This window comes from Furipterus horrens, unplaced genomic scaffold, assembly GCF_987537825.1.
Source record: "Furipterus horrens unplaced genomic scaffold, mFurHor1.1.pri manual_scaffold_10, whole genome shotgun sequence".
Lineage (NCBI taxonomy): Eukaryota > Metazoa > Chordata > Mammalia > Chiroptera > Furipteridae > Furipterus > Furipterus horrens.
The window spans coordinates 32,943,624-32,959,715 of record NW_028327180.1 but is presented as its reverse complement, the minus strand read 5'-3'; the positions used below and the strand labels follow the sequence as shown (position 1 = coordinate 32,959,715).

Here is a 16,092-nt window from a genome sequence, read left to right as displayed (position 1 = left end):
AGAGAGCTCTGGTCTATCTTCCCCTTCTTATAAGGGCATCCCATCCTCAAGACTTCATCTAAACCCAATTACCTCCTAAAGGCCCCACCTCCAAAATCATCAGAGCAGATGTTAGGGTTTCAACATATGGATTTTGATGGTGGTGGGTGTGTGTGTGTGTGTGGGGGGGGGTGATACAAACATTCAGTCTAAACACATACTTTTGTAGCTTATATTTTCTATTGAACAAATTGCCATGAACATTTTTCTTTGTCGATAATTGTTCTCTGAAAACATGAAGAAAAAATCTGGAAAAAGACATGGCTCAGGGAGTAGAGTAAAAGTCTGGAAATACCTAATCAAATTTATTGTAGGCGGGGTACATGGGTTAGGGCTGCATTTCAAGTGGTTTGAAACAGTTCAGCTGGTTAGAAATTTGTGATCAAGTTGTTGTTTTAACAAGGAACAGCACTGGGAGCCAAAATCAAGAGGCTCAGACAAAGTCTATTAAGCAGGCAGGACACCTACTGTATAGTTTAGGTACAACAACTAAAGCCCAGTGCTTATGTGAATACTTTTTTAGGCTAAAATTATCTCAAACACAGGTCATGGGAGTGATATGGCCCATCAAGGGGACAAGACCCTGGCTTGCTGCCATGCAGTGTTCTGCCTAGTTTGAGGACCTCCACTTGAGTCTAGTCCTCTCAGGCAGATGGTACTCTTACTATGAAAACATAAACTGTCCAGACTTCCAACTCTAGGAACAAGGCATGCAGGTCACATTTTCCAGTTTGTGTTTTATGTTTCTTTTCAGAGTCATCATTTCCTTTTGATTGAGAAGACAAAAAACAAACAAAAAAACCACTCTTTCAGATTGTCAAGGAAGCAGTTGTTGCTGTAAATGCCCATATATCATAATCCTCAGGCTAAAACAGCTCTGAAATTGTATGTGTTCACTTATTTAAATTCACATTGTGACTATGTCTCTTATCCTAAAAGATGTGGCTATGCACATAAATAGCAATTCACTTGTTTTGATGGTTACACTGTCTCATCCTCATTCACAATATAACGCTACTGTATTTGCTCTACAAGTTGAAAGCATTTATATGTTAATATCTCTTACTAAAGATTTTGAGGAAAAGTAAAAGAAGCATAAAGATTCATACTTTATTGTGCGTATAGTTGAAAAGAAAGTAAATATTGAAGTACCTGCTATATATACAAATTGTGAGATCTTTTGAATAAAAATGTTAGTTTTTAGGTCCTCTTTATAGATTTATAAATATTATAGTTATTTAATAGATATAGAAAAAACTATTCTTGCAGTCAGTACTTTAAGAATATAAAATACATAATATCATAAATTGGAGAGAATCCAATTAATAACAATAATATATATCTGTTTTACACAGAACAGCAATGAGAAAATGACTGAGAACTAGGAAAAACATTGTCTTTGTTTTTGACCCTCAAATTTCATTTCTAATTTCAGTAATGCCCCTTAGCTTTTTCTAAATTTAAGTTGTTCTTGGATAAATGTCAAGACTTAACAATAAATTTGATTTTAATATTCATCTATAAACATAAAGTATACTTTTACTTGAAACATTTTAAAAGGTTATGTCAGCCTCTAAAGGTTCTAAGAAAATATGTGCATTTTAATACAACTTAGGTGCAGGCTTAATACTTAGATGAAAAATTATGGTTCAATTTCATGGGATCCTAGGCCTTAAAGGTAATATACATGAACTCTGTGTATTGTTGAAGTAATTAATTGTAGAGAGAAATGGTAGATGATACTAACTATATTAATGTCATTGTGAGATGGGATATCTTCTATATGCTACAGATTAGAATAAGACACAAGAAAATGCATCACATCATTACTCACACCAAGTATTTATAGAAAGTAAGGAGAAAAAAAAATTCAAGAGCAATGACAAAGATAGCCCCTATCAGCATGTATTTTTGATGTCTGTGACCAAGCTGAGACCCTTGTCTCACAAGTATGAAAAACTGGTGTATGAAGAATCTAAGCGGGCACCAGTTGTCCACTCTGACAAAAGTCATGCCAACATTCGTATCTAACGCTGAGTTTGGATTGCTACAAATTTCACTCTGTGCTGCACAGAAGTTAAGATACTCAGGTAAGGTGTTTGTATGTGTTGTCCCTTGGGGGTAACATCATGTAACATGATTGGAATATGGGGGCATTTGGGAAAGTGGGAGAGTTAATATTTTCTATGATTTTTTTTCTACCTTAAGCACTGGAAAACTTGGCTTTGAACTCAATTTGCTTGGAAAAATAATTTAAGTATTCTAAAAATCTACATTATTTTGCTAAATTATATGGCTAAAAAAAGAAAACTGCTTGCTTTTGATTTTTCTACTCTCTTGTGTACAGAAAATTCTCAGGTACAGGTGGTGATTTTGTTGTTGTTTCCTTACTTATCTCTTAATTATTTGCAGAAGGAAACCTTTGCTTTATAGGCCTCATTAGTCTGATGACAAGAGAAGATTAAAAACCAGCGGACAAAGTAAATGTTCTCTGACAATACACAATTTTATTTATTCTTCAGGAAATCCAGCTTCTCTCAATTTCTTCTTAGATAATTTTGTGAGGTTCCTGGAAGTGTCATACCCAATGCTCCAAGAAGCTAGTTGTCTCCATGACTACTGCATGCATTTTAGCACATTCTCTTTCTTCTTTTGCCCACCGAATATCCCAATTATTGCTATCCTCCAAATATCAGCTGTATTACCAGGATCCACTGGAGACAAGCTGCATCTGCTGCTGCCACAGATTCAAACACTGACCCAGGGTCTGAACTTGGCACTAACGTTTGCCTCAATTATTGCTGACTGATAATGCTGAGCATCCTACGGCCTATGCCAGGAATGCTGCCAAATTTGCCATCCTTGTCTCCATCAATCAGTGCAAATGTTGCCTCTGATCTGTGTTGTCAAATTTTCAATATCCCACATTATAAAGAAACACATATTTTCTCTCTCTCTGTCTCCCTTCTCTCTCTTTCTCATCCTCCCTCCCTCTCTCTTTCCCTCCCTCCCCCATTTCATCTCTGCATTTTTCACTTGGTCCTTCTTGCATCTTAGGACATAGAGAAGTACAAGTGGAAAGTCAAAGGGGATATTTACCTCTTGAACCTTATTTTAGGGAGGAGAGACAGAAAAACAAACAAACAAACAAACAAACAAACATTACCCATGAAGTAAATAAAGAGGGTGATGTGATAGAAAGCAATAGGTATGGTGTCTGCTTTACATGGGGATGGGTCAGGGAAGCCTTCCCCAGGGAGTTTTTACTCTGAGACATAAAAGACAAGAGTCATTAACCATGAAGAAAATAAAATATTCCATTTAAAGGCAAGAAGCAACTTTAAATTTTTAAGTGAGACAGAGCTAAGTATTACTTAACTATATTGAGGAACTGAAAAAAAGTTAGTTTATCATTTAATTTATATGACTTGACTCTATTATAAAATAAGCTTTTTTTTCTTAGTACTAACTTAAACATGTACAGAAACCCTACTGTCTTCTTGAAATGCCTTAAATATGCCTACATCTTAAAACAAATATGATTTAGGCTCAAGCAATGACCTTTATACGGACCAAAATTTGCAGTAATTATAAAGGCAAAGAAATTCTCAAAGCTATGAAAATCCCCAAAATCTAAGATCAGGTTTGGCTTTTAAAATTCTTTAGAACAGAACTATAAGAAACTTTGGGTTTTTGGTCCAGCATGTAAGAAGCTTAGAAGTAGCCACTCCATCCTAACAACAAATAAAAAGCTGAACAACAGAAAAATCAACTCTTCTAGGGCCATAGAGAGAAGTGAGGTCAACGGGCAAATGGATGTCCCCCAGTTGAAGAGACTGACAGGCAAATACAGAGTATCACAACCTACTAGAGCAGAAACCCACCAGCAGAAATAATTAGGGAACCAGTGCAGGGAAAGGAAACCTGAACTGTAAATGGTGGATTTAGAGAGGTTGAGTGGATAAGTCTGAGAGATCAAAACTCCAGGGGACCCAGAGTCATAGCAAGGGCCACACTCATCTGTTGAGTTTTACCTCCTGGAGCTCTATCAATCAGGTTCTTATGGTGAATATTAGAGAAAAATCCCCCCTGCTTCCAGCAGGGAGAGAGGGAAAGAAAATTGTTCTGAAATACAGAGCATTCTGTTCTTGTTAACAAGGTCTACCCTCCAGAGACACCATTTTACCAGAGCCTAAGCTTTTCGGTTTTATTAGAATCTAACTGACCTGCAGGAAAAGAAATACCCAACCCCAGCCTATCTGGCCATCCTGTACCACCAAAGGGGTGAAAAATAAAAACCAAAACAAACTGAGACACATGTGTGAAGTTCACAGTCCAAATGCACAGGCTCATTCAAAGACTGAGACCTAATCATAGGGCTGAGCAATGGTTCTACAGCCCCCACGCCCCATCACCACAAAGGCCTATTGATAGCAGTGTCACTATTACAATTGAATATACTGTTACTGTTGGAGACTTCAACACACTTCTGTTAGAAACGGATAGATTCAGCAGGGAGAAAATTAGTAAGGACACAACTGAACTCAACAATACCATAAATTAACTGATATAATTGACATCTGTAGACTACTTTATTCAACATGAGCAGTTCCCAGTGAGGAACCCTTAAGATAGACCACATTCTGGGCCGTCAAACACACCTTAACAAATTATGCACATCATACAATATCTGCTCTCGTAACACAATGTAATTAAACTAAAAATCAATAATAGAAAGATAGCTGGAAAATTCCCAATACATGGAATTTAAACAGCATACTTCTAACTAGTACATGGATCAAAGAAGAAATCTCAAGAGAAATTAAAAATATTTGGAACTAAATAGAAAAACAATTAAAAAATTGTGGGATGTAGCAAAAACAGTGTTAATAGAAAAGTGATAACATTGAATTAATATATTAAATCTAAAATTAATAATATAAACTTCCTCCTAAGGAAATTAGAAAAATAAAAGCAAAGTAAATCCAAAGTAAGTAAAACAAAAAGCAATAATAAAAATTAGAGTATAAATCAATGCAATTGAAATGTTAGTTGAATAGATAAACAAACTGTGGTACATCCAGACAATGGAATATTATTCAGTGCTAAAAAGAAATGAGCTATCAGGATGGAGGTGTAGACAGACAAGCTGCATCTCCCTCCACAACTAAGAAGGAATACAACTACCTCAAAACTAGAAACAATCAGAAGTTCCAGAAAATCAAACTGCATGGAAGTCCAACAAACAAAGATATAAAGAAGAAATACTCATCCAGACAGGTAGGAGGGGCAGAGCTGGGGCAGAGAGGATACGGTGTGGTGGTGGTGGCAGCAGTGGCAGGAGTGGCAGGCCAGTGGAAAGCACAGTTATACCTTTTCAAAAGTCAGGAGGGACACCTGGGGAGTGTTCCCAGCTCCTCACCAGACAGAGCAGCTCACAGTCCCACACTGGGGAAAATCAAGCCTCATTGCTTCTGACTGTGCAAACCAATGGGGGTTGGGGCGGAGGAAAAAACTTCCGGTCTCTCAGCAGAGTCTGCTCATTTAAAGGGCCCCCATGATCCTAGAACAGCCACAGACCCACCCACTCTGGGAATGATAGGGCAACCGCTAGAGAAGCACCAGTCCCATACAGAAGTGGGAGAAGTGCCTGGAAAAGGGGCAAGTGCTAAGCAAGCGGCATTGTTCCCTCTCTGACCTCTCCCCCACATACAGTGCCACAACATGGTGAAACAGGTCGCCCTGTACTAATGAATCCCTAAGGCTCCACACCTTACAACATAACAGGAGTGACAGCTCTACCTAAGACACAAGACACAGAGGCAAATAAACACAGGAGCCTGTCAAAATGAGGAAACAGGGAGGTGTGGCCCAAGAGAGGGAGTGGATCAGGGTTCCAGTGGGAGAACTAAGTAACAAGGAGAGAGCCAACCTAATAGATGCAGAATTCCAAACACTAGTGATAAAGATGCTCACAGGTTTGACAGATGTGCTTAAGTATGGCAAACACATAAGAAAAGAAGTGAAGGCTATGCTAAGTGAGATGAAGGAAAATCCACACAAAACCAATGGTGAAGGGAAGAAAACCGGGGTTCAAATCGGTGATTTGGAACATAAGGAAGAAAAAAACAGTCAACCAGTACAGAATGAGGAAACAAGAGTTGAAAAAAATGAGGAGAGGCTTGGGAATGTTTGGGACAACTTTAAACATGCCAACATCTGAATCATGGGGGTGCCAGAAGGAGAAGAGGAAGAGCAAGAAATTGAAAACTTATGTAAAAAAATAATGGAGGGAAACTTCTCAAATTTTGCCAAGGAGATAGACATACAAGTCCAAGAAGCATGGAGAGTCCCAGGTGAGCTGGACCCAGAGGGGACCACACCAAGACACATCATGATTAAAATGCCAAAGATGAAAGATAAAGAGAGAATCTTAAAAGCAGTAAGAAAGAAGTGGAGAGTTGCTTACAAGGAGGTGCCTATAAGACTATCAGCTGATTTCTCAAAAGAAACTTTGCAGGCAAGAAGGGACTGGCAAGAAGTATTCAATGTGATGAAAAGCAAGGACCTACAACCAAGATTACTCTATCCAGCAAAGCTATAATTTAGAATGGAAGGGCAGATAAAGTGCTTTCCAGACAAAGTAAAGCTAAAAGAGTTCATCATCACCAAGCCATTATTGTATAAAATGTCAAAGGACTTACTTAAGTTTTAGTGTTCAAAACTATGAACACTAAAATGACAACAAACTCACAACTGTCAACAACTGAATCTAAAAAAGGAAAACAAAATCCAACTAAGCAAACCAGAATAGGAACAGAATCATAGGTATGGGGATCATTTGGAGGGTTATCAACTGGGAGGGGGAAGGGGGAGAAAAGGGGAAATGGTGCAGAGATTAAGAAGCATAATTGGTTGGTACAAAGTAGACAGGGCAAAGTTAAGAATAATATAGGAAAGGATGAAGCCAAAGAACTTATATCCATGACCCATGGACATGAACTAAGGGGGGTGGGATTGCTGGCGGGAAGCAGTCTACTGGGCAGAGGGAGCAAAGGGGAAAAATATTGGAACTACTATAACAACATAATCAATAAAATATACTGAAAGAAAAAGAAATGATCGATCAAGCCATAAAAACACATGGAATAACTGTAAATGGATATTACTAAGTGAAAGAAGAATATCTGATAAGGCTATGTACTGTAGGAATCTAACCATATGACATTCTGGAAAAGGCAACACTATAGACAGTAAGAAGTCAGTGGTTGCCCAGGATTTGGCAGCAGGAAAAGAGGGACTAGTAGGTGGAACACACAGAATTTTTAAGGCAGTGAAGCTATTCTGTATGATACTGTAATGGTGGATGCATGTCCTTATACATTATGCAAACTCATAAAATGTACACCAAAAGTGAATCCTAATGTAAAGTATGGACTTCTGACCATAATGGTGTTGAAATTAGGCTCATCCATTGCAACAATGTACCAGTCTGGGAATGTTGATAGCTGGGGTGGCAGTGCTTGTATAGGGGCAGGGAGCATATGGAAAACCTCTGTACCTTCTTCTCTATTTTGCTGTGAAACTAAAGCTGCTCTAAAATATATATAGTTTATTAAATTTTTAAAAAGTTAGCACTTATATTTGCTAGACATCAACTAATTTAAGAAGTCAGGGTCAATGTACTATACCAAATCTGAAAAACATCATGCTAATGAAAAAAGTTAGTCTCAAAAGCTCACATATTGTATGATTCCATATATTTATAATGTCCAGAATAGGCCAGTCATGGAGACAGAATATGGATTAGTGGTTCCCAGAGACTGGAGACAGGGGAAAAAGAAAAATGACTGTAATGGGTATGGATTGTGGTTGCTCATTTATATGAGTATACCTTAAAAACCACTAAAGTGTACATTTTTACAGAATAAATATTTAGCATACAAATTAAATTATACCTCAGTTAAGCTACTAGGTTAAAAGTAAATAATATATAAGCATCTTTAAATATTAAAAAGTTTTATAAGTGGGTAAAATCAAATACTAATAGAGTTACAAGGTTTTCAGTTACTAACAATGGAAGTGTCAAGAAGAATTCTAAAGAAGCCAGATATTTTTGGAGAAATTGAAAAGCTAAAGAAAATATATGAGGTAGATTATCACTTTTATTTTATAAATAAGCAACTAAAGCTAAGTTAGAACAAGGACTTAGCCCAAGGTAACAAGGAGATTAAGTGCCAATGTTTGGCCCTAAATTCAAGCTAGTTATATCCAATGCTAAAAATATATTTTTGTCCTGCAGTTTTTTAAAAACTCTAGGGTCTCAGCAAATAAATATATTTCTCATATTAAATCATATTTCTAGAACACAAATAATAAAAAATCTATAAAGTGTTAAAAAATTATTCTTTTAAAATATTTACACTTCTAACATTTTTCTTTCAGGGTATCAGAAAGGTAAAATGCATATTAAATATTACAGATAATTAGACTTTCAAAAACATCCAGAAAATGATGAAGAAGAAATGTTTTGCAAACAAACAGAATACTAACCGTTGTAACCACAGATTTTGAAACTGCTACTGTGAAACATTTATTTGCACACGGGGCATCAAAGCTCTGTTTCATTTGTTTTGGGCACTCAATTCGGGAACATCTGTTTCAACAGTATCTGTTTAATATGAAAAATATTCTTTGGTTTGAAAACAGGCAGGGTGGATATGTAGGCCATTCATCAGCTCTGTCGCTGTTGAATGGAGGCAAGTTCATCACCCTGGGTAAAAAATCACTACATAAATATTACCACTCAAAACCCACTTTTTTTCCACTTCTATGCTTTGACTCTCCTCCTCCTAGAAAGTTTTCTGCTATAATTTCCATGCAGTCAAATTATACAAACACCGATTTTTCAAAGCTTTGTTAAATATCCCCTACTCAATGAACAGTTTTGAATCTTCTCACACTTTCCATTTTGAAATAATCCATTTGACTTCCTGCAGCATTTCTCTTTGTTTTCTTCAATATTTACATTCTATGAGCTACTGTAAATATTCATGTACATCTTACATGTTATATAGATAGTTCCTCTAGGACAACATTTTTTCTTACTCATAGGTGTATTCTAAGAAGTGCCTAAGATGGTGCATATTATAAACTTTATATTTGCTGATGAATAAACTGTTTGAGGAAATAATTTTGAGGTACTTACACAGGTTGTAACAACTTGATATAAAACACTCAAAGAGAGAATGAAATAGTCAATTTTGTGTTTCAAATATTCCACTATTGAGGAAATTGTGACAAATTATTACCACCATTTGGAGAAAAAAATGACAGTCTAAGAGTTAAAATAGTAAAAATCATAATATAGGGGATAATATTAATCTTATTTATAAATAAGTCATTCTCCAGTGAAATGAGGGGACATATATGAACTCTAAGGTTATTTTTTTACGGCCAAGGAATATATTTGACCTGGAAAGGGCACTATAATCTAGAGAACTAAATAATTTTATGAAGAAAGAATGGGTTAAAGAAGATTAGTAAAATCGCTTCTCGGCCTTTTGGCTAAGATCAAGTGTAGAAGATTAGTAAAGAAGGAATCTAGAAAAGGGAGAGAACTAAAGAGCAGAGAATGCTTTTGTTCATTCATTCAACAAATATTTCCTGATCACTATGTGCCAGGCACTATGCTAGGCATACAGATACACATTGCCACTGCCTAAAAGGAGAATTAAAACATAAGCAGACTTCAAATGATAATTTAATCTATGAATGGAATAAATATTGCTTAATGGTAAATGGGAAAGTATTTTTAGAAAAAGAGAAAGAAGAGAAAGAAGAGAAAGAAAAAAAAAAAAGACAGAAAGAGAGATTCATAATGCTGGAAAGAGTGAAGACAAAGGAAGCCCAAGAGGAAGAGCAGAGAAATCATGAAAGAAAAACAGCTCTCATGACTGGTGTATAGTGGGGGAAAAGGGAGATGAGTGAATAACGAGGCTAAGGAGATTGTCAATGGAAAAGCAGAGCATGCTCAGCTGCAAAGAGGAATGTGAATCTTAATCTGTTGCAATGGAAAGGCACTGATGGGTTTTAGAAATTGAAGTGCCATCATGTTTTCCATAGTGGCTTTACCAGTTTACATCCCCACCAGCAGTGAATGAGGGTTCCTTTGCCCCATAATCTCTCCAACACATGATATTACTTGTCTAGTTGATAATAGCTATTCTAACAGGTGTGAGGCAGTATCTCATTGTAGTTTTGATTTACATTTTCGTAATAGCTAGTGAAGTCAAGCATCTTTTCCTTCAATAGACAAGTGGGTAAAGAAGATGTGGCATGTATATACAATGGAATACTACTCAGTCATAAGAAAAGATGAAGTACATACTGCCATTTGTGACAACATGGATGGACCTTGAGAATATCATGCTAAAACAGGTAAGTCAGACAGAAAAGGTTAAGAACCATATAGTTTCACTCATATGTGGGATATTAAACTGAAAGCAACAAATGAATAAACAGGAAAAACAAACGAAAGCTCATAAACACAGACAACAGCATGGTGGTTACCAGAGGGAAGAGGGGTGGGGATAGTAAAGGGTAAAGGGGATCAAATATATGGTGACAGAAGATGATTTGACTTGGGATGATGGGCACACAATGCAATACACAGATCACTTATCATAGAAATGTACACTTGAAATCTATATAATTTTATTAATCAATGTCACCCCAATACAATTAATAAAAAAGAAGCATCATCTGATTTATTAAAATAAATGAAAACCCTTAATATTCACAATGGAGGGTTAATCGGGGGGAATAGGAAAGCAAGCAGGAGAAACAACAGGAGGGTGCTACTGAGATCCATGTGAGAGATTGTGTAGCCTGAACAGGGAATTGGAAATAAATTATTGGATATTTCTAACACTATTTCCCAAAGAGGGTTACCTGATTGACTGTCATGATTGTTGTAATCTGTTCACTAGGTATATCCCTATACAAAACATAAATTCACTAGGCTCATGTACTTGATGATAATATCTATCACTGCCATAGGATTAATTCTTCTCTACCTGATCTATTGAACAAGTGACTTTCTTATTTATTCCTAAATTAAAACTTTCAACCTTCCAGAATATTAATGCCAATATGTTCATATTCTAATTATTCCAACTTACTTTTTGTAAGTTTCAAACTGGCATTTTGATTTATACATAAGTTTTTGATTAGATGATTAGAATGATTCAATGCTACTGAATCTGATCAACTCTCAGTAAACTATTACTAAACTTATATTGTACTGACTTCAAAAAGTAAATGTCTTCTATAAATAGCAAATCATTTTAGCAATGTACAAAATATTATATGTTTAATATCATTGCTAGTAACAACTGAACATATGGAAAAAGCTTTATCATTAGGTTGAAATTGATCTACTTTTATGTAGTTTAGGCAATATACGTATATTCTTGAAATGATGGTGGAAATATACCATTAAAGACAGCTCCATGGTAGTGGAAAAAATATTACACAATAAACCAGAAGCACCAAATTCAAGTTTGATATCTTCAAGTTGACTACAAGGGGTTGTAACTATCGCTTAACCACCTTGGGTCACAATTACTTTTTCTATAAAAGGACAGCATTAAATATAATGAAAATTAATATCCCAGTCAGCTCTGAAGTCCCACATCTTGTGTAATGTGGAATGTAGTCTATTAGTGCAAGAAAGAAATAATAAAGGCCATAAAAAGAAGAGCAGAGATTTGGCTGTATCAGAATCTAGCTTAATGTTACATGAATGAGCTAGTCAGTCAGTCATCACCCATAGAATAGCTGTTTTTCTAAAAATACATTTATTCACCTACCCATCCAATCAAGACTATTATTCTCAAAAGGGTAAAATTTACAAAAATAGATACCACAAATATGTAGATACATTAAATTCATTTTAGCCTTCCAGAAATTAAAACAAACAATATAAAAATCCATAGACAACAAGCCCTGAAAAATTTATCATCAAATGTCAACTATAAGAAACAAGGTACTATAACCCATTCTTTGATTAATTTCTAAAATATGTAAGCAAAGTTAATTACTACCCAATGCACTGTACCAACTTTATTAATTAACTGTATTTATTTATATGTACAGTGTTTTTAATAATAAGATTATTAATGCATGCAACAAATATTAAGTATCTATTATATGTTTGGTGCTATCTAAATAATGGGCATTATTCTCACTGTAGTGGAGTCAAGTAAATAAGGAGAATTATAGCTTTTCACAAGTAATTTGAAGAAAATAATCATTGTGCTATGAAAATAATGTGTAATATGGGGATTCCAGTCATCTTCTTATATTATATTTATATCTAAGAAACTGATTGACTAGGTTTAGAGTAATTTGATAAAGTATGACATGCCTCTATGCTTCTCGTTAATGAGGAGAAATAGCTAAAATCATCCGGCCTGTTAAGCTACCATATAACATAACTATCCAAAGAAATGTAGACGTAGAATTTTAAATATTGTCCCTAAATTTGCTCACTTAAATAAACATTCATTGATTGGCTGTCTCTTTTGGATCAGAAGATTAATCTCAGAGGTCATTTAAGTCAATTCTTTTAATAAGTATATATTTTAAAGATATATTAAGTACAAATATTTTTCAAAGTTGGTTACTTTTCCAAAAATACCCAATTAATTAGTGGTGAAACAAGGCAAAGAATCCAGGCCTTCTTGAAATAGAGTAGGTTTTTGTTTTTGATTATGTGTAGTTTTTAAAACAATTCTATTCAAAGAATGACAGCTAAAAAGCAGTTGTACTTTGTGAGCTTTCAAAAGACTAATTGAAAAACTGAGTTAATTAAAATTGTATGAACTTTCTCAAGATGCAAATATTCATGAACAGAATCAATTATATTTCTTATGGGATTTTATGAGTTTGTGATTTAAATCAGAAAACAAAGCTATGAAAAGAGACAGGTATAGTAATAAATATATGGAAATACATCCAAAAATTCTTTATTTTCACTGAATGTAAATTAGCGTGTCTGCTAAAGAGTAAAAAGAGATCCCCACCCCTTTCCTTCTACTGGAAGAGTAGAAGGTAATGACTTCTACTCTTCCAGTTAAATAGAGATTTACAGGATAATTCATATGTCAGTTGCTGTTGGAATTTAATTAAGAAGAAAATATTTGTGATAAAGTAAGAGGATATTCTTGGCATGTAGTTTAATCGTTGAGAACGTTAAGATATTAAAGTAGGGCTTTCAGAATAAATATCTGTAGGAGTTTTAGGGAAAAGTTAAAATTCAAGGAGTGAACATTTGGATACTTGTTGATAGTAATAAAAACCAATATAAGGATCTAACAGAAGAGGTTTTAATTTTTAAAAATTCCATTTTTTTGAGATACATGAATGAACACACACACACACACACACACACACACACACACACTTTTCCTTTTCAGTCGTCCACTCCATATCCCCATGTAAATGATCATGGGATGGGGGGGTCGAGAGAGAGAGGACTCAAGAGATTCACGACAGAGGAAAAGGTGTAACATATGAACTAGTTGTCCTTCTTACTTGAACCTACTGTTAAGATATGAAAAATGTGTAAGAAGAATGGTGGGTAGCTTATGTCTCTAAGTAGCCACATCTTTAGACTCCCAACCTTCATCTTTTTAGAACCCTTATTATGATTGAAGGAAACATCAACTCTAGTTTCCTGGCCAGAGCGGGTCAGGATTATGAGACGATTCTAGAAGCAGCTGGTTCTCCTGTCTGCAGCTGCTCATGCAACCTCATTCTCTGCTCTTCCCTAGTCTTTTCCGCGGGCTTAATGCTTACTCTTACATTTCCGTGTAAGGTCAAAGGCACGGGGTCACATCCGAAAAGACCTTTAGTTACTAAATTGTACCTTTCTCCGGAAGCAAACAATGGAGGGTCCCTTCAAAGCGATTACGCTACCTAATCCACAAAAGACGCTGACTCTCTCAGGTTTATCCCTGAAGCTTCCTTCCCCCAACTTATTCCAGTCGCAGTTTAGGCTCTGCATCAGTTACTCGCTGCTTTTTTAAAGGGTGAAGTGCTAAGCCCCGCCTACCCATGCAAGACGCCTGTCGCTCTGTCCCGCTGTGCGGTTGTGATTTGCGGGCAAGACAGAGTCGTCTGGCCCCGCCCCGCTTCCCTTTGCCGCGCTGGCTGTCTTGGGTTTTACCCAAAGGTGGTGAGTGGGATTCTGACCGGCGGCGCTTGGAGCAGGTGAAGAAGCAATTTCGTTCCGGCTGTCGCAGCTGTTCTTTCTCCAAACGTGGGTCTGAGTCAGGGAAGAACAAGCATTCTTCCTTTGCCGCTATAGCTCCAGTGAACTGTTGCCCAGAACCTAGGCACTTCATACATTTCATCTCACTCATCATTCCGCTTTCACTGTGTAAATCACCCGCACATTTGTAACCCTGTGAATGTCCCTCTGCTCAAAGCTCAGAGAAAGGGTCTAAAGGGAATTTCAAGTGTTTGAAAGACAGGGCCTCCGCCTACTGCGGAGAGCTGTCTATGGTGCTGAAGCTTTCCAGGCGTTTTTGTCTCCACCAGCACACGGAGTTAGATTGCTCATTTTCATTCCCGGCTTTCTCGTCCCCCCATGCCTTGGATAAGACTAATTTCAGGATCGTGAATATCTCTCCGTATCATGGCCCACGTGAGACACTTTCGGACATTAGTTTCGAGATTTTATTTCTGGGAAGCAGCACTGTTACTCAGGTGAGTCCACTTGTATTTAACAGTTGAAGAACCCGTTAAAGCCTGTGTACTAGGTTGCAACCACTTGTTATTGATGAGATCAAGAATGCAATTAGAAATTGACTTGCTGAAAGCACCTCTTAAGCCGTATTGTATTCTGTCTAAAGGTATGTAGCAGTCTATCTGTTGAGACCTCTGAAAACATGTAACTTTGCTCTATTTTGGAATTAATCATTTTAGTAACTGGCATCTTATATTAACAGTAGCTGAATTACCGTGGGCAAATTATTTCCAAAGTCAAGTTTTTCCTTCTCAAATTACAATTAGAACGTCCCTTTTTCTAAGTAAATTATAAGTTGTGGATGTTTCTTTCTGGGAGTTAAAAGTCATTTAGTAATTAGAAATGGAACGTTACTAACTTTTTAAAGGGCAAAAAAATTAGAACATAAACATTTACTAATCAGGAAAAATCTGAACATTGCTGATATATTCGGAGATTGAGTAAATGAATAAAAAAATTAAGATCTTGCAAGTACAATTTTCTAATGAGTTTAGTTCATGTTACACAGAAGGCAAAATCATATAAATCATTAGATATGTCAAGAATAATCTTTTTTGCAGAAAGTAATAAAAAATCTATAGAACAATAATGTTGTTCTGTGACATGTCATTTTCTTATCATGTCCAGTCATATTTGGTAGGCCTCATTTAAAAAATTAATTTAAGAAGGAAAAGAGAGACTACATAAAATACCAGATAATTTAACCACTATTATTAATTAAATAATATATAAGCAAGATACTGCTCATATAGTTTTTGAATTATCTATATGTATTTCATTTTACTATTATAATTACCTTATTATTACTTTTTTATATTATGGCTCACAAGCTTTTCAAGAGGATCGGAATAAATAATTAGAGTAATTAAGTTACGTATATACTATTTTTATTTGAAGTATGTAAATATTCTTTTCTGGGTTGCCAGGTCAATTTTTCATCTTTGGGCACCTTAGGAAAACACAGTGTATTCCACAGAACTACCTTTCAGAAAGCTATGTGATTTTGATATGCCTGTAATAATGAGAACTAGCTGTGAAGGTTATTATATTACTGAAATTATTGACTTTTTCTTAAGGGGTTGAACCATTGTAAGCCAGAATATTTTCAGTGACAATGTTCTAATAAGATTTAGTAAAATTTTTAACTTTACCACTGTCACAAATTTGATATGTAGTGATCAAAGCAAAGAGTGTAGAGCTTTTTTACATTTAGGAAAATTTCATGGAAAGGAATTTAT

The 16,092-nt window shown here is 35.8% G+C and overlaps 1 protein-coding gene across 2 annotated transcripts in view; it reads left to right on the top strand.

Annotated features, from left to right (window-relative positions):
• Positions 1-14,728: 14,728 nt before the first annotated feature.
• The window catches only part of GLRA3 (glycine receptor alpha 3), a 131,403-nt gene continuing 130,039 nt past the window's right edge, over positions 14,729-16,092 (top strand). The window contains exon 1 of one of the 2 annotated variants that reach the window (XM_090288368.1): positions 14,729-14,814. In XM_090288368.1, the coding sequence (XP_090144494.1) occupies positions 14,744-14,814 (71 nt within the window). In that variant the 5' untranslated portion in view covers positions 14,729-14,743. The remainder of the gene's footprint in view (positions 14,815-16,092) is intronic. The other variant, XM_090288369.1, reaches the window with a different exon arrangement.